General features: G+C 43.6%; 1 protein-coding gene across 3 annotated transcripts in view; it reads right to left on the bottom strand.

Annotated features, from left to right (window-relative positions):
- Nucleotides 1–17,113, bottom strand: part of SLC25A26 (solute carrier family 25 (S-adenosylmethionine carrier), member 26) — a 160,288-nt gene extending 143,175 nt beyond the window's left edge. For all 3 annotated transcript variants that reach the window (XM_015418006.1, XM_015418007.1, XM_015418008.1), the window contains exons 1-3: nucleotides 16,997–17,113; nucleotides 8,615–8,771; nucleotides 3,832–3,941 (exon numbers count right to left, since the gene is read on the bottom strand). In XM_015418006.1, the coding sequence (XP_015273492.1) occupies nucleotides 3,832–3,941; nucleotides 8,615–8,771; nucleotides 16,997–17,029 (300 nt within the window). In that variant the 5' untranslated portion in view covers nucleotides 17,030–17,113. The remainder of the gene's footprint in view (nucleotides 1–3,831; nucleotides 3,942–8,614; nucleotides 8,772–16,996) is intronic.
- Between the last annotated feature and the right edge of the window lie 1,500 nt (nucleotides 17,114–18,613).

Genomic DNA, 18,613 nt, shown 5'->3' with positions numbered 1-18,613 from the left:
GCACAAACACTCCTCATTCTCAAATCCCCCTTTCTCTTCGGAATGTACTTTATCCAGTCTTTATTTTATTTAGCTCAGTTTAATCTTTCCCCTTTAAACTCGGGTTTCTGTCAGCTTCTGTCTCTCACAGACTTATAATACTTTAACAATATTATGTTTTGACTCTCTCTACTTGCTAATATGCCCTTTAAAGTATTCTACTTCTTTTTAAGAATCTTAAATGCTTTTCACAGCTCTAATATGGGATTCTAATTAGAAGACCGCTTCTCAGACTCTAGACTGCTGGCTGACCGACTGTTAATTGCTGACTAAACACACTGATTTTCTCCACATACACTTCTTAGCTCCACCCATACACTCAGTCATCAACCAATCACTTCACTCACCCCCCTCTTTCACCCCCCTTGTTCTTCTGCAACTTGCCAAACATTTAAAGAAACACACTTAAAACTTTATATCATTAGTTCCATTTTTTCCCTAGTCCTTATATGTGTGAGCAGGCAGGCTAGTATATTTTCATGACTACTGTACAAGGCTGAAACATAGAAAATCATCTGCTGACAGCAATTCATTGCGCTTTTGCTACTATTACACCACCACCACCATATAAATGGTGTTAGTAGTTATGTTGTGCTTTTATGCTGTGTTTTATTCTGATATTTATATTGTTTTTATCTCCTGTAATTTTATGTAAGCCGCCCTGAGCCTGCTTCGGCTGGGAGAGCAGGGTAAAAAAATCAAATAAATAAATAAAATTGTATAACATGCAAATCCTTCTTGCTGGAGTCAGAAGAGGACCCAAACTCAAACACCACACCACAGTTTCCACTAACAGCTGTTTGGAATCTAAATCATAGCACATGCTTCCAAACGGACCACAAGCCATAGTTTACAGCTGCATGTCTGCTTTCATTTTCTGCTCTTAATACGCAGCTTCATAAAGCCATAAATTAACCCCTATCTCCAGGGCTCCACAACCTCTGCCATCATAGCAGCGGTTCAACTTAAGGTGAGTTCACAGAGGAACACACCAAACCACAGCTATATAGGCATCTTTAATCACTTTAGACCACTGCATTACCTTATCCCACTTAGTTGACAAGCACTATTTACTTTCTCTTTCCAGTGTCCCTTTCATTAACTAGAGTTGCAGTGAAATAATTATTATACTGCAGATCAATGTGCCATCAAGCTACAGTCCTGTTCCCTAACACAAAGAAAGTTACATTTGTTGGTAGTTTCCGGGGGAGAGGGTGAAATGTTGGGGGAGAACAAAACTACCCAAAGAGATTAATTCTTCCGCACACATACACCACTGATGCAAGAGCAGAAAAACCAGAGACGAAACACATGTACATATAAGAAAACATGCATGGGAAACTATGTGAGTGGCTGGTTAGGTACCTGACAGTTCCTAATTTGCTGATTTCGGCCTTTAATTGTGTGATGAATCTGCTGGCGGCATCTGCCACTGCTCTCTGCCTCCATTCATCTTTATTTACAGGCAATTTAGTTGCAGCCTTAATTTGAGTTTCCTTCCAACAGAACTGCAACCTCTTCTCTCTACTCTCCACCAGGTCCTAATGGCAGCAAACTTCATTTTCTCTGCAACTTTTTGACCAGCACATTCAACTGCTCTCCCGTAGAGAAACTTGGTTGAACATCCAGAATATGTATATCATGAACCATCTTAATTAACTTATGAATATTTCAGAACCTACCATGTTTCTGTTCAATAGACAATGCTTGTTGCTTGCTCAAGCCCCTATTGCCCATGTCACTGAAATATCATAACTCATGGGCAAATGCTTCAAACAGAGGCATAGCCAGGATATTTTCTTTGGGGGCATTTAAATAAGTCAGGGGGCACCCCTCACACACACCCCAGGCTGTCTCAGAAAAGGTATGAAATGCTGCGGGGGACTGTGCCCCTCATGCACTCTGCGTCCAGCCCCAAAGGGGAGTGCCTCACTTTACCTGCAGCGCGCTTCTTTTCTCAGAAGGTTGGAAATGGCGTGGCTAGCCTCTGCTGTCTGCGCTGCCTGCCTGGGCCAACTTGGCCTGGCTTTTTATAGCGCTGGGCAGGCCCAAAGTCCGGCACCCCTTTCTCAAAAGGCACCCTTCCTTTGGGGAAAGGTGCCCCAAAAGCAAAAAAGCCTCAACAGCGGTGCACTATAAATAGGCTGCGGCCCTTGCAGCAGCCAAAGTCACTGTAAGCTGCAAGCGGACTGCTGCGCTGCAACTAAGACAGAAGAGGCGTCCCGACGGTGGTCTCCTGGAGGTAAAGGGCTGTAGTGATGGCTTGGCACAGCCACGGCGTGAAAAATTTTTTTAATCCCGAAAACCAACTGGATGGGAAGTCGAGAGACCTGGGCAGTAAGTCAGGGGGCTAGGCCACAAGATGCCCCACTGTAGCTACAGGCTTTACAAAACACATATTCATAAAATATCCACTACCCATTTGTTACAACCAAGAAAATGAAGTACTTTTTGAGGGGGAGGAGACTCAAAGTTAAGACCTACTTGCAAAATAATAGCCATCCCCTGTGGCTACAGCCTGATTAAATCCTAATGACTAATCAATAAGACTATAATTACAGCTCTCACCCCTTTCGCTTGCAATTTGGGATACAGTGGAATCCATCGAGTGAGGCTGGATAGGAGACAGTGGAGGGGAGGGAATCTCTCAGATTGTGGCAACGATACACAGTGGGGTGCACTGTACCAAATCCAAATCTCTGGTTCAATTACTGGCTTGGCTTTCCATCCCAAAAGAAAGTGAGCAAGAAGCAGGTGAGGGAGAAGAACCTCATTTGAAATCACGTTAGATCAGAAAGGCTGCTGCATGAAGTTGTATTAACACACAGCCCCCACAGCCAAGGCTCCCTTAGGACACACTGGTGTCTTCAGAGCCGTGATTAAACAATATGCTACCTCCTACAGGGTTGGGACTTTTGGGCCTCATTACCCTTAGTAGGAGAGACTTCCTATGGCTTTTTTTCAAGATAGGCGACATCAGGGCTTTTTTTGTAGAAAAAGCCCAGCAGGAACTCATTAGCATAATAGGCCACACCCCACAGCAGAAACTCATTAGCATATTAGGCCACACCCCTGACAGCACAGCTCATTGGCATATTAGGCCGCACCCCCATGTTACCAGAAGTGTGCTCATCCAGCCACACCCACCTTTAGCTTCTTATTCTGTTTACTTTCTTTGTTGTCCAAGCCCAGGGCTTTTTTGTAGCAGGAAATCCTTTGCATATTAGGCCACACACCCCTAATGTAGCCAATCCTTATGAGTTTCTGCTGTTGGGTGTGGCCTATTATGCTAATGCGTTCCTGCTGGGTGTGGCCAACATGAAAGCCAGCCGGAACTCCGTTCCTGTGCGTTCCTGCCCAAAAATAGCCCTGGGCAACATATTCCATCAGGGACTCTGTTGACAGACCTTTTAGGGGGGAAAGGTTCTCCCATGTGCCAAGAGGAGAAAACTTAACCTATTGAAAGTCACCCGTCGCAGACAATTCAAAGAAACAAAAGCCCTGACATTTGGGGTTCATGTATGACTTTATTAGAAAATTGACACAGCCAGGTTCTCAGATGTCCATTAAATAACACTGACCGAAGAGATTTATTAGGTTTATCCTCCACAGCACCTACACAGTTCCTCAGGTAGAGGATTTAGAGTTGAAGACGGAACAAGCTTCCCTTGGATATGGGCTTTCCCTCATGCAACTACACACCTGTGAAGATGTCCTCTAGCCTGCTGCTTTCTTTCACACACACAGGCATGGGGGGGGGGGGGGGGAGAAGCAGACTTCAGCGTAACTTACTACTTCTCCTAATGAGGCAGCCAGCATGTGTGTTACCGGACCGAAATATGGAGACGCATCTGTGTGGAGCACGGTTTTCATACACTCGTACGTGACAAAAAAGGCAGCAGCTGAAAAACAAAAAGGCATCCAAGATTCCTTTTTAATAAATGTTGTTGTTGCCAGAGGACTAAATAAATATCAAGAACTACACAACTGAAGAACGTCTAGCCCGACACAGTGCCCCAAACTTCTCCTCCCTCCTCCCCATCACATTCAGGTACAACCTGTGTGCCAATTAAAGATCTTCACCAAGCACCTTGCCTTTAGTTTATTACTTGCCAATACTCGTTTCGGTATTATAAGATGTTTAAAAGGACAGGGGGCTAGCTTTTCAAAACAATACTGCACTTAACTTTATATATTTATGCCCCACTTTTCTCCCCAACAGTGGCTTACAACATCATTCTCCTCTCTTCTATTTTATCCTCAGAAAACCACTCTGTGAGGTAATTCTGGCTGAGAGAGAGTGACTGGCATAACATCACAAACAGATATCATGTCAAAGTGAGGATTTAAACCTAAGTCTCCCAGATTCTAGTCTGACACTCTAACCACTAGAACACACTGACTTTTTAAACCTCAGCTTTATTTGTTGGTGCAGTTTCTAGTTCCATAGTAGAAAATGCCAATTATTCTACTTCCACAAGGCAACAAATATAATGATTCAGTGCGATGTTAAGGACTCTAGAAAGGCCTTGTCATTGCCCTTAGTGAAATAAAATCTAAAATTTATCAGCATTACTGATTAACTGATCAAATGAAGTCTATGATCTAGAAGCACATATGCTTTATTTTGATTCTCAAGTGATCTATTTGTAGAAAGCCTAATCCACTTTGCAAACTTGCCTGAATTCAAGATATAATTCAGAAAACTAAAAAGGAAGGCACCAAGAGGGAATGGGGGGGGGGGGCGCAAAGAAAGCCTGCCTACTCACAATGTTCTTGACAGTATTCCTACACCAAATACTCAAACTACATTTTTAACTCAGGTAAGTTTAAGTAGATTGGGTGTCAATTTATTTCACTCACAATGTTCCAATTCCACCTTCCTCTCCACCAAAGGAGCATAAAGACAAAATGTGCATGCATACCAAAAAACAACAACGATACAGCTCAAAACAGGACATTGCAGAACATATCCATATGACAGTTCCGAATTCAGGCCATTAAAGACCAGCAAGTGGTCAAATAGATTGGCTTTAGCAAAACAAGTGTTAGCATTTTAAATACATTTTCCCCTTCTCAAAGTAATACTGACCCAAAGAAGCAGCATAAAAGAAAGGTCAAAGCCAGACACTGAAATCACTGCAATGTGGGGGGGGGGGGGTTTGGGGGGGGTTGTTTTACTAAAGAGAAATATAAAGAAGCATCTGCCATTCACCAAGTTCAGCATTTGAGACAAGTTAAAACCTCTGTCTCATTGAGTGGCTAAAAAAATAACACACAGCTCGAAATTTAAAAATGCAAATGCTGCATGCAGAAGATGGACATTTAAGTTTGCCACAAGGAAGAGTTTTAATTGTGTCGTAGAGCCCTGCTGTTGCCCTCTGCTGCTAATCAAAAGATTCTTATCACTTCTAAAAGGAGATAAGAGCAGGGGAGATAAAGAACAGAAAAATTTCATATCATCTCACAAAGGGCTTAGAAGGTTTGAAGGTGCCCGAGGACGCTGCTGTAAACTTTTCATTAACATCCACTGAGACAAGAAAGAGTTCAGAAACAGGAAGGGCATTTCCACACAAGCGGAAACTCTTTTCTTTTTCACTAGCTTTATTGTAAGTCGACATTTTTCTCTCGCCCCCATTTAGGTCTCCTCACCAACACATATTCTAGTTGCAACCCTCTCTTTTAGTTCTTACCTCAGTTAAAAGCTTTTCCACTCCTCACTCAGCTACAATCAAGTATGCACCCTTTTGAAAAGCAGCAATGAGCGACTGGGCCTTTTTGGTGATGGCACTGAGATCATGGCATGCTATTATTTAAAAATGTATATAAATGTATTCTTGAAGTGGCTCTCAACATTCCAAGAAGTAGAAATGTGATATAAAACACTACTAAAAATTCAGTGTCACTAAGTACCTCTGTTCTAAGGGATAACTTGGATTTTTCAGTGACAGGCTTAAAGCTGTGAAAATGGAACAAAGCATCTCAAGGGTTCGTAGGTCTTAGAGGCTTGCTACCACCGTGGCATCTAAGCCATATTGCACCATACTTTATATAACTTTGCGCTGAGGTCATCTAAGAGTCACCAAGATCTTATAAGATGAATTATGGAAATGTGGCTGGTTGAGGCAAGGTGACCTCTTTCAACACCCAGATGCTGTCCGTCGGGCACTCTATGGAGAAGTAATATAGAAGCAGTGAGTGTGGAGGTAGGTGTGCTGCTCAGTTGCAGTTGCATCTTGCTCTTTAAAACCTTATTACTGTTAAGAGAAAGATGACAGCCCTATGTTTGGTGATCCCGTTTGGTGTAGTGGTTAAGTGCGCAGACTCTAATCTGGGAGAACCGGGTTTGATTCCCCACTCCTCCACTTGCACTTGGCTGGACGACCTTGGGCAAGCCACAGTTCTGATAAGAGCTGTCCTTGAAAAAGAGCAGTTTCTGTCAAGAGCTCTCTCAGCCCCACCTACCTCACAGGGTGTCTGTTGTGGGGAGGGGAAGGGAAAGGAGTTTGTAAGCCGCTCTGAGAAAAACTCTGCCCGGAGCAAGAATCTGTTTTTAAAGACAAAGTGAGACTAAGTTTTCTGTTTTGGACTCTTGCAAGTACTGATATTTGTTCTTTTACAAAATAAATTGTCTTTCTTTTGAGAGACTGTGGTTAATTGACGTGCCTTTGGGATCTGATAAAGAAAGAGCCCACGGCACCTCTAGTGAGTTTCCCTTTCTCCAGGTCGGGAGGAGGGTTATATCATAGGGTGCATCACATTAGATAGCTACTGTGTGTAAGGATATTATTTATTTTTATCCCACTCCTTCACCAAGGAGCTCAAGTCCACTTACATGATTCTCCCTTCTTCCACTGTATCCTCATAACCAGTGTTCCCTCTAAGCTGAGTTAGTATGAGCTAGCTCACAGGTTTTTAACCTCTGGCTCACACATTTTTGCCTTAGCTCAGGAAGAATGGCTCCAAAGCAAACTGATTTATACAGAAGCCAAATTGCTCGCTCACAACTTTAATGCTAGTAGCTCACAAAGTAGAATTTTGGCTCACAAGACGCCACAGCTTAGAGGGAACATTGCTCATAACCATTCTGTGACATACATTAGGTTGAAACTTAGGCTAGCCCAAAGTCACTCCATGAGTATTATAACAGAGTACAGATTTGAATCCAGGCCTCCTCAGTCAAATCCAGGCCTCCTCACACCACTGTCTATCAGGTAAATAATCCAAGGAAGTCCATTTTACTTTAAACCTTATGTATTGAGAATTTTGCATATTATCTCAATGGACCCCCGTACACTTTTGTAATTTGATGTTACAGTTTTTATTTTGCTAATTTGTGGGAATAAATTATGCAAATGAATGCTTGCTTTGTCCTTGCAGCATATAATCATAATCATCTTCATTGAACTCAGATACTGCAGTCCACCAAGAACTGAACAGCACCATTGTACAAACCAAAATACATGACCTCAGTGTCACTTATTTTAAAAATCGCATATTAGCTTGTGAACGCAAGCTGAACTTCAGCCTATGCTGAAAGTGTTACCATCTGAGACAGGGTACATTCACTTATACTAAAATTCAAGAATCTTCCCCCGCAAGGATTAGCTGGACTTCCTCCTGCACTCAGAACATGGAAGACCGCAAGTTCAAGATTTAAGGTTCAGGTAATATACGCCCAGGGCTTAAGAACCAGAAGGCAACTCAACTTGAGCTTCATGAAGCAAAACAAGCATAGATTGTCAGGTCAATGTGCAGAGAGTATCCATCTATAATGTCTGAGTAAACAAACACACCTCAGAAAACAAATCTGAGGTGGTTTCTCTTAAGGGCAGCATGGATAACAATACTGATTTCTACAATATCTAGGTGGGCCTTGTCCAGAGATACTACTGGACTCAGCACCAGACTCTCCACTACAGCCATGGAAGTCACAGCTCCCAGTGGCCCCGTCCCCGATGACAGAGCCTAGCAGCCTTCCCGAAACCAACACAGGGCCCTTACCTGGCACCCCAACTGCAGGCTCAGGCACAGGAACCAGCTGGGGACCAACATCATAGTGGCCCAGAGAAGATTTCAGCCTCCACAGCCTCAGCAGAAGCCAGGGCAGGGCTGGAGTGGCCTGCACAAAGGCAACCCAGGACAGAAGCAGGGCCAGAGAAGATCTGCCTGAGACACCCAGCAAGACAGTGAGGGCAGGCCCGTGGAGAGAGAGGAGCCTCACAGCCCACAAGCATTTTACAGTGGAGCAAACAAGGCGATGGCCTAGAAGTCACACAAAAAACTTTTATCTACCGTTAGGGTTGCCAGCTCCAGGTTGGGAAATACTTGGAGATTTGGGAGGGTGGACCCTAAGGAGGGCAGGGTTTGGGCAGTGGAGGGACTTCAATTGGGTATAATGCCATAGAGTCCACTTCCCAAAGTGGTCATTTTCTCCAGGAGAACTGGACTCTGTTACCTGGAGATCAGTTGTAACCCCAGGAGAGCTCCAGCCACCACCTGGAGGTTGGGAACCACACCTACTATTAGTATCCACAACAATCTCAAATATTTAACTCGTATAAAACGTTCTTACCATTTGGAAAAGACCCTACAGCCGTCGAAGGAACACCAGCATAAATGCCATGGAAGCCACCAGCCTTCTTAAATCCTTGGGGACTTTGCAATCGGGTTTTGACTGTATCCAAAGGGAATAACACCAGGTCAACACACATTCCAGCTAGTCCTCCAGCCTTCAAAATAGGGAGACAGAAAGACAAATGGAATATATGTGTTAATTACAACAGAAAGGCAAAAACAGATGCAGTTGGGCTATTAATGGAAACTGAGGTGCATATGTGGTGCAATAGATTATAATATTAGACGGTGGAGAGCAAAGACCAACACACCTTACTTAGCCATGTGATCACAGAGCCGCCTTAGAGCAGTGTGGCACTCCTGGGCACCATGATGCTTTCCATTGAGTTCCTCGGTACTCATTTGTTTCTTCCCAAAAGCAAATAACTAGTTCTGGGTTTCCTCCACCTCACCCAAAGAGAAGGTGATTCAGAAGAGCCAAAGAACCATCATCTTGGTCTGCGACCTCCCAGCACCTCATGGCAGCCATTATGTGGTGGCATCCATAAACTAAACTGACCTCTTCAATAATGTATTAACATTAAACATATACAAGGGGGCGGGACCCGCGATACTCGCGGGGGGGAGGGACCTCCACACAGGAGGCAGAGGAGGAAGCAGCGCTTCCCGCTCGGGCCTCGCGGCTTGCCGCTCGGGCTTCGCTGCTTGCCGCTCGGGCCTCGCTGCTCTTTTCCCCCCCCCCAAGCGGCGGCAAGGGAGTTCGCAGAGCGCAGGGGACGTTCTGTCACTTTTGGGGGGATTTAAGTATCCCCCCGATATTTTTTTCAGGTTTTTAGATTTTTGTGCACACCTGGGGACTGCCCCAAGTGTGCACAGAAATCTCCCTCCCCCCAGGTGCCACCGATGCGTGGATTTAGGTATCCGCACGCAGGGGGCGCCATTCACTATTAGATATATAGATTAACTGTTGCCAAAATAATTTACATTAAAACAAAAAAAAATCTTGAAAATACTATATATCTCCACAGTGTAAGAGGGTCTTTCCCTTAATACTCCCCCAAATCTCCTAATTTTCCCACTAGAAAAATTGAGAAAATACTCAAGACTTTTTCATGCTATATATTTTGAGTATGAAAAAAAAATCTCACCTTCAGAAGTATTTTACTCATTCTGAAAGAGAAAATATTTTATAGGAGTTTTTTTTTTTTTGTGCTCTTCCAAATTTTCCATGGTAACTAGTCAGAAAAAGACCTGGGGTTTGTTTTCATTTTCTTTTTTTCCTGAGCTTTTTCTCCAGTTTCTTCTGTTTTTTTCTGAACTTTCACAAATAGACAGAAGTATTTCAATTATGATTAAAATAAACGTGTTTTCCATTTGGGGAAGCTGGTATATAAATTTAAATAAATAAATATGACAGTTTTCCTGCGTTAGCAGCAAGGTGATGATGTCACTTTTGGTGTGCACCGGAAGGGATATCACTGCATTGCTAGCAAAGCCAGCCTCAGCCTTTTTTTTCGTGCCAGCTGATTAGCATCCGGGGGGGGGGCAACCAGGTGGGGACGTGGTAATCCTAATACTTGACTTCCCAACATCTTATGATTTTCCCATGGAAGCCATTTTGTGATGGTACCCACTAGCTTCTGAAACAAGTGAATCGGTCTATACAGCTTACCATTACCTCATGTTAAAAATTGTTTTATATTTTTAAAAATTCGATTTTCCATATATTTTGAGTGTCAAATCTCAAAAATGCATTTCTCTCATTCAAAATTTTTTAAAAATCATATTTTTCTACTGCTCCCCAGCAATGGTCCCTCTAAGCTGTGGAGTCTTATGAGCAAAAATTCCGCTTTGTGAGCTACTGGCATTAAGGTTGTGAGCGAGCAATTTGGCTACTGCATACATTAGTTCGCTCTGGAGCCATCCTTCCTGAGCTAAGACAAGATTGTGTGAGCCAGAAGCTAAAAGAACTGTGAACTAGCTCACACTAACTCAGCTTAGAGGGAACACTGCTCCCCAGCATTTCCTCCAGATTCCCCACCCCCAGTTCTCATTTCTGGGAACTCACTTAATGAACAGAACTGAGAAGACAGGGATGAGGAAATATTTTCAGGAGCCGGGGTCTTTTTACAAACCTAATGTTTTAAAATGTTTAGTCACATTTTGTGCCATTTTCTGAATTGCTTGCACAAGATAGCAAGACGCAGAACTTTGTTTGCTGTGGCCAAATTAAGCCAATTATTATTACAGCAGCAGCACTTAGCAATTATGATAAACCTGGGCTGGGTCAAAGTCTAGAGACAGAGTTGCAAACTTCTACACCCTATGCTACCATTGAAGACCTTTACGCTCGGCGGACCAACAGCTGCTAGAGATCCCCCAGCTCAAAAGATATCCGTCTAGCCTCGACCAGAGCCAGAGCCATTTCTGCTCTGGCTCCAGCCTGGTGGAACACTCTCCCATATGAAATCAGGGCCCTACGGGATCTGCTTCAGTTCCACAGGGCCTGTAAAACGGAGATGTTCTGCTAGGACTTTGGTTGAGGTACCTAAATTACATTGGTCACCCCTGCTCTACCCTGCTGCACTATCCACACTGGTGGTATTGATGGTCTTTGCCCACTGAAGAGAAGCAGCACTCCCACTCACAAACACCCGGCCACAAAGGTGACTATATAGGAAAGATATCCTACCTACTGAGAGGTGAGGGGAGGCAAGAAACAAACTGGTTCACTAAAAGGATTATACCCAGAATTAAACTTTGTCGGCCTTAAAGGTGCCACTGGACTCAAACTTTGTTCTAATCCAGAATCTGTTATTTATATCTGACAGCCAGCATGGTGTTAGAGTGGTGGACTAGGATCTGGGAGACCCAGGTTCGAATCCCCCCACTCTGCCATGGAAGCTTGGTGGGTGACCTTGGGGAAGTCATGCATTCTCAGCCTAACCTACCTCACAGGGTTGTTGTGAGGATGAGGAGGAGAACAATGTAAACTGCTTTGGGTCCCCATTAGGGACAGAGTTTCAAATATGAAAAAAAAACCCAGAAGCAAATATCAGTATGTAGCCAACTGACTAAACAAAACCGTATCAAGATTCAACCTATCGTTTAGCCCTACAGATCACTATAGCCCCTGAATCACCCAAACTTGGAAGCTAAACAGGGTTGGCCATGGTTAGTATTTGGAAGGGAGACCACCAAAGAAGTTCTAATGTCACAGAGGCAAGCAATGGCAAGCCACCCTTGCTCATCTTCCACGAGGGGTTGCCGGCTCTGACTAATTACTAGTGGTAAGTTAAAAACCGGCTGAAGATGGCCAAGCCAGGAAGTCTTACAAAAGCTGGCTTCCTTTTTCTTTAAAGACCAGCGTAAGCAATTTAGGCAGGACGACTAGCAAATGACGACATTTGCTGGCTGCGCTATCATATGGCATCATTTAACAAAATTTCTCATTGGAAGCCAGCAAGCAACGTAAATTAACAAGTTCCCCCCCCCCCCCGGCAACCTGAGTCAGCACCCAAACATTCATTAAAACATTCACTTGGTTTGAAAAATCAAGCCAGCAGAGATTGGTTTCAGTCCACGTGGTACTGATGAAAGCTTGCTTTGATAATGGCAGCCGAGTAAAGCTGTCCTCCATCCCGATATTCCTTTTTATCCTATTCAAGAGGTGCTCACTAGCTACAGTTAAAGTTTAAATCAATAAGTTAATTACTCTTTTAATCTGCTTGGCTATTTTGCATGCATTGATTTCCTCTCCCTCTCCCTTCCACCACCACCCCACACCCCGTATCCTCCTAGCTCTTTTTCCATCAGAATTCTTATCTCCAGCAAGTGATTAAAAAAGAAAAAGAAAATTGATCTGATTTTAATCTTGCCACCTGGCAAAAGCATGAATCAAAAGTTACTAATTGCTTCTTTGGATTTCAAACTTCTGTATCTTACACGCAATTTAAATTCATGAAGTGGCTAATGGAGCATCTGCCAGGGACTGCAAGTACCTGAATAACTACTCCATCTGTGGAAAATAGTAATGTTTGGGCAGAAGACAGCAAGGAAAAAATAGACACCCTCTCTCAGCGCTTCATCTTCAGCTTTAAGGCTGACTGCATACTCCTACTTTTACCTGTCTTCTGAAATGCAATTCAGATGTGTTCTGCTATTATGAACATACTTCATGTATGCCAGGCACCTGCAAGCTACCTTTGGTCTGTGCTCCATAGACCTGTCCTCTAGAAACACTGGTCCAGTAAGTCAGTGATTTGAACGCATGGTTTGCACAGGTAAGATCCCGAGCCAGTTGCCCCGTCATCTCTAGCTAAAAGGATCTCAGGGAGCATGGCTGCTGCCGCAAAGCATCTGCTTTACTTGCAGAAGGTCCCTGGCTCAGTCCCTGGCATCTCCAGTTAGAAAGATCAAGTAGCTGGTGATGTGACAGACCCTTAAGTGAGACCCTAGACCAGGGGTGGCCAAACTTGCTTGACGTAAGAGCCACACAGAATAAACGTCAGATGTTTGAGAGCCGCAAATATTACATGTTTTTACTGGTAAATATGCAGATTTGCTTTTTATTAACATTAAATGAGACTGCCAAAATAATAACAAAAGTGGTAAAAGCAGATATTGATAATGATATTTATTTGTCCAATGATGCTTGTTTGCTAATGATATTAACTTCCCCAGCTGCCCTGACGGGAGCCTCACAATATGTCTGAAAGAGCCGCAGGTGGCTCCCGAGCCACAGTTTGGCCACCCCCGCCCTAGGCAATCACTGTCTGTCTCACTAAACAATACCGACCTTGACAGAACAATGGGCTAATTCTGTATAAGGTGTCCAACTGGGAGATAGTCACATTAATTTTTTGACTGCTATATTAAAGTTCTGACAATACATAAAAGCACTTTTCCAGTCACATGGATTTGGTTAATCTCAATATTTTATCAAGAGACACCATGCCCGCTTCATAAGAATAATTTCAGTTAAACATCAGGAAGAACTTCCTGACAGTCAGAGAGGTTCCTCGGTGGAACAGGCTTCCATGGGAGGTAGTGGGGTCTCCTTCTTGGGAGGTGTTTAAACAGAGGCTAGATAGCCATCTGACAGCAGTGCTGATTTTGTGAACTTAGGCGGATTCTTGAGAGGGAGGGCAGAAAGAGATGAGCTGGTGTTTAGCTCTCGTGACCCTTCCTTACATGCCTAGGGTAATACCAATCACTACTTTAGAGTCAGGAAGGAATTTTCCTCCAGGCAAGACTGGCCAGGGGTCCTGGAGGTTTTTTGCTTTCCTCTGGACATACAGCAGAGCAGGGGGGGGGCGCGGGGGGGGGGGGGGAGTTGTGAATTTCCTGTGTTGTGGTGGGGTGGACTAGATGACCCTTGAGATCCCTACCAGCTCTACCAGTTTCTAATGTTGGTCACCTTTTTACCACTCCAGTTATCATTCCCATATAATTCGGAAGAAGAGAATTTATATCCCTTGTTTTCAGTTTCTTTCAATCAGCTGGACAAAACCCAGACTGAACTACGGATGCTTAAGTTTGTAATGAGAACTAGTTACTTACATATCCAGTTTTCTTGTGAAAGTGTAACATACATTGTCTAGGATGGAATTAAAGCTACATAACTGAAACAGACTGGCGTGGACCTGGCAAAGTGTTGTTTAAGGCCTGCAAATTCTTACCAAATGCACAAAAAGCATAACAGTCTTTTTACACCTCCAAAAGTAGGCCCCTCCCCAGTCATCCCTCAAAATGATCCATATACTGCTCCAACAAACTGCACAACTAAATCATCTTTTTAAATCAATACGTTACACAGATGGAGTTACCTAAAATGCTTCCCAAAACAAGTCACGCAACAAATCTTTCTGATTCCCATCACTTGTCTATAGCCAATTGTGACAAAAAGGAAAAAAGTGAACATCTTTGAGAATACGCTGTATGCCTTTTCACAGTCTGCCAACTTAAAATATATTGCAAACATCTGAAGCAGTAAGCTGTGGCACACAAAAGTGTCTCCCACAGTAAGTTTTTAAGATGCCACAAGACTTGATCTTGTTTTTGCTGCAACAAGTCTAATACAACTGTCCCTCTGGGACAGAAAACTGGATTTGTCTCCCACCCTTTTGGGCTTCTAATCATGCAGTTTAGCAATTCCAGGACTCAGGATAAGGAGAAGAAGAGGAGGTTTTTATACCGTGCTTCCTCTACCTTAAGCAATCTCAAAGTGGCTTAAAATTACCTTTCCCTTCCTCTCCCCACAATAGGCACCTTGTGAGCAATACTCCCTCTAAACTGTGGGGTCTTGTGAGCAAAAATTCTACTTTGTGAGCTACTGGCATTAAAGTTGTGAGTGAGCCATTGGACTGCTGCATAAATTAGTTTGCTCTGGAGCCATCCTTCCTGAGCTAAGACAGCAATGTGTGAGCCAGAAGCTAAAAAACTGTGAGCTAGCTCACACTAACTCAGCTTAGAGGGAACACTGCTTGTGAGGTAGGTGGGGCTGACAGAGTTCTGAGAGAACTGTGACTGGCCCAAGGACACCCAGCAGGCTTCATGTGGAGGAGGAGGGAATCAAACCCGGTTCTCCAGATTACAGACTGTTGCTCTTAACCACTACACCATACTAGCTCTTAGAATGGGGGAATAGGAGAATGACACACACCACCCTGAGCTCTTGTGGGTGGGGGTAAAAACTGATGGACAGACAAATGGGTGACGAACTCCCAGTTTCACTTTTTAAAGGTAAACGTAGGCGAGCTAAAGGACAAGTGGTCTGGGATAGCAGCTTTGTAAAATGGAAGGTTAGCCCTTTCCCCTGTACCACTTGCCCTCAGGAGAAACTGTATCGACATCTATAAAAAAGGCTTGTTTCAGGCTTTATTATGGAGAAGCCAACTGCCAATTTATTTTGAGAAATTAAAAAATTATGTGAATAATTCATGTACGTTGCACATTGAGAAGAACCTCAGAAGTAGTTAATTGTCATTTCCACATTAGTAGCACAAAGCAGGTATATACTGCAAAGCAAATAGTGTCAGATGATTCAGTCTGAGACTCTGTACCAGACCACTCTGAAGAGATGATACAGAAAAAGAAAAACATTGACTGCTGTTGACCAGAGATTATGCATACATTTGTAATCATATTTCAAGTACATTCTGAAAATCCCTTTACTCAAAATTAGTATAAAGGTTTCTAACAGTAAGAGTGTAAGCATGATTACTCTGATTTCTTGCATTCAGAATATATCCCACTCCGCAAGTTAATGCACAGAGAACCACAGCAAAACACACACACATGGTTCCAAGGGCTTGCCCATACATATATATCAAGATATCCCTTAAAACATTTCCCAGGTACAAGTTTTTCTACAATATAGTTATAGTGATTCCCTATCCCCCTTCCCTGTGCATGTGTAGTATATAAAAGCAACAAAAACATCTAAAAAAAACCCAAAACATTTCCCAGGTACAAGTTTTTATAGCTCTTGTTTTTATGTCTGCAACAATCCAGTGAGGTAGACTTGAATGGGAAAGAAAGAAAGTACAGTCTATCTGGTGCAACCACAGCTGGAAAAAGAGATTTGTGCATCACCAGCCCCAATGAGAAGTGTGAAAAGGAAATAATTGGAGTCCCAAAACTACCATTAGGGAATGAAAGGGGAAGAGAACCTTTTGCTTAAAAGACAGGGTTTCTAAAAAGCTCAAAATAATTACCCAAAATGTCAAACTGTTAATCTTTATCAGTTTATTGCATTTTTAATCCCTCACTTTCCTTCAGAAAGCTCAGGATGCCATACATCTGTTCTCCCTTCTTTCATTTCCCCTAACAACAAGCCTGAGAACTAAGTTTGAATGAGAAAGAGTGACTAGCCCAAGGCCACAGCTGAGTGAGAATTTCAATCTGGGTCTCACACTCCAACCGTTCCACATCACTGCTATTTAAAGAGGATCCACAGAATCACCACAGTAACTCCAGAGCCAAGAATGTCTCCAGTTCCCTATTCCTATCTAGTTTATTATACACTCCCTTCTTCTCATCCTATTATACACACACATACACACGAAGTGAAACAAACTCGCACATACTCAATGGCAATGATTAGATGCAATTCAAATACACTTACTTGGAAGTAAACTTCTTTTTGTCAATGTGGCAGTAGACGTATCATTACGAGGCACAATGTCAGTACGCACAAGGAGATAAGATCCAACAAATAGTATACCATTTCTCCCTCAACCCCGAGACGTTTTCCCTTGCGAGGCTAGGTTCCTGGAAATCCTTTTCACACTTCGCACCCTATTTCGTCGTTATGCGCCTTGCTTACTTATTTACCTCTAACAAATACATTCAAATCCTCACTCAGCCACTCACTCACCGTCAGGGAGGCCAAAAAATCCCCCCGATCCATGGGCACACGAGACTTTCACCGGGAACCGCAAAGACACTGGAGTCTCGCTGTTCATGGGCGCAGCCATATTACAACCTTCCGCTCCGCCTCCTATCTGTCATATGACCAGTACTTGTTTGCATCTTGCTATACGGGACTCTTACGGCGGCAGCTGCCGCATGCGCAGTGCCAGCAAGTGAAGCTTTTCGCTTTCCTTTTTGACGACGCGAGAACTGTTGGAGAAAGGCGGCTTCTGCCTGATTTTCCCTTTACAGCTGTAATATATACCGTCAGATAAGGAATACCTACCTCTCCATAGATTCGGGCTGTTAATCGTGAATCTATGTCAGTCTGCACTAAAATTTGTCTTTTCTGCTTCCCCACAACTAGGGTTGCCAGCAGTCCTACAGAAAACTGTCCTGTGCCCCTGAATAGAAACCTAATGTGTAATAAGCCTCTATTAAAGGGGTAGGATACTTCTACGACCAGCAAAAAAGAAGCATACTAGCGTTTCCTCCTCCTTTTTCTTTTAGGCCAATTGCCAGATTTGTTTGTGTGTGTTTATGTAGAAACCAGAAATGTAGCCAAGTTGCCAATCTTTTCCATTAAACCATAATTTTTAAAGGAAAAGTCAGCAAGGCCATTTTCACTTAATCCACAGGTTTCAGTTTTGTAGGTAATGTATGCACTCCAGATTTAATTTTTTTTAATGTAAATGGCACCATACTTCTGTGGTTCTGCCCTAATCTGACTGGCTGATTTTAAAAGGTGGTACTAGGGAACTGCTGCTCAGCATCATGGCATTTGTGGGACAAGGTTTTCTGCTGCTAGCTTGTTCCCCATGCTGTTTAACACAGGGCTGTAGCCTGGATTTTGTATTTCAAGGGGCCTTTAAATAAGTCGGGGGACACTGATATCACAAAATAACAAATAAAATAAAAGTAAAATTTTAAAACACTTTTGTGGCGTTTGCACTCTGCTTGCCTACGCAGGGAAGCAAGCCGCGTTTAGGGAAGGGGTGCCAACGGGGAATCCTCCAGTTGGCCCAGAGAGTCGAGAGTCCTCTGGGTAGCCCAGAGAGCCGGGGGCCTGGGGACTCCATGGCAGGAAGTCAGGGGGCCAGGCCTCGAGATGCACCACTGTAGCTACGGGTCTGGTTTAACATCTGCATGGGAAGATCATTAGGGGATTTGGAGTAAAGGCCACGGTGGCTCAGGGGTTAAGACGCTGAGCTGTAGACCAGAAGGTCTGTAGCTCCATAGTTTGAGACCTTAGCACCGTGTGATGGAGTGAGCTCTCGTCTCTGGCCCCAGCTCCTGCCAACCTAGCAGTTCGAAAGCAAGAAATTGCAAGTAGATAAATAGGTACCACCTTGGTGGGAAAGTAACAGTTCCGTGTACCTTGGGGTTTAGTCATGCCAGCCACATGACCACAGAAACATCTTTGGACAGTGCTGGCTCTTGGCTTGGAAATGGAGATGAGCACCGCCCCCTAGAGTCGGATTCGCTTTCAAGCAAAGGAAACCTTTACCCTTTTTTGCCGCCCATACATGGTGACACCCAGCTCTGCTTCTCCTTAACAGCTGAGTTCAGGTTGAAGTCCTGA

Source organism: Gekko japonicus, unplaced genomic scaffold (assembly GCF_001447785.1).
Source record: "Gekko japonicus isolate JY-2015 unplaced genomic scaffold, Gekko_japonicus_V1.1 scaffold1240, whole genome shotgun sequence".
Taxonomy (NCBI): domain Eukaryota; kingdom Metazoa; phylum Chordata; class Lepidosauria; order Squamata; family Gekkonidae; genus Gekko; species Gekko japonicus.
Note: the sequence above shows the minus strand (reverse complement) of the source record. Positions and strands in the feature narration are given on the sequence as shown.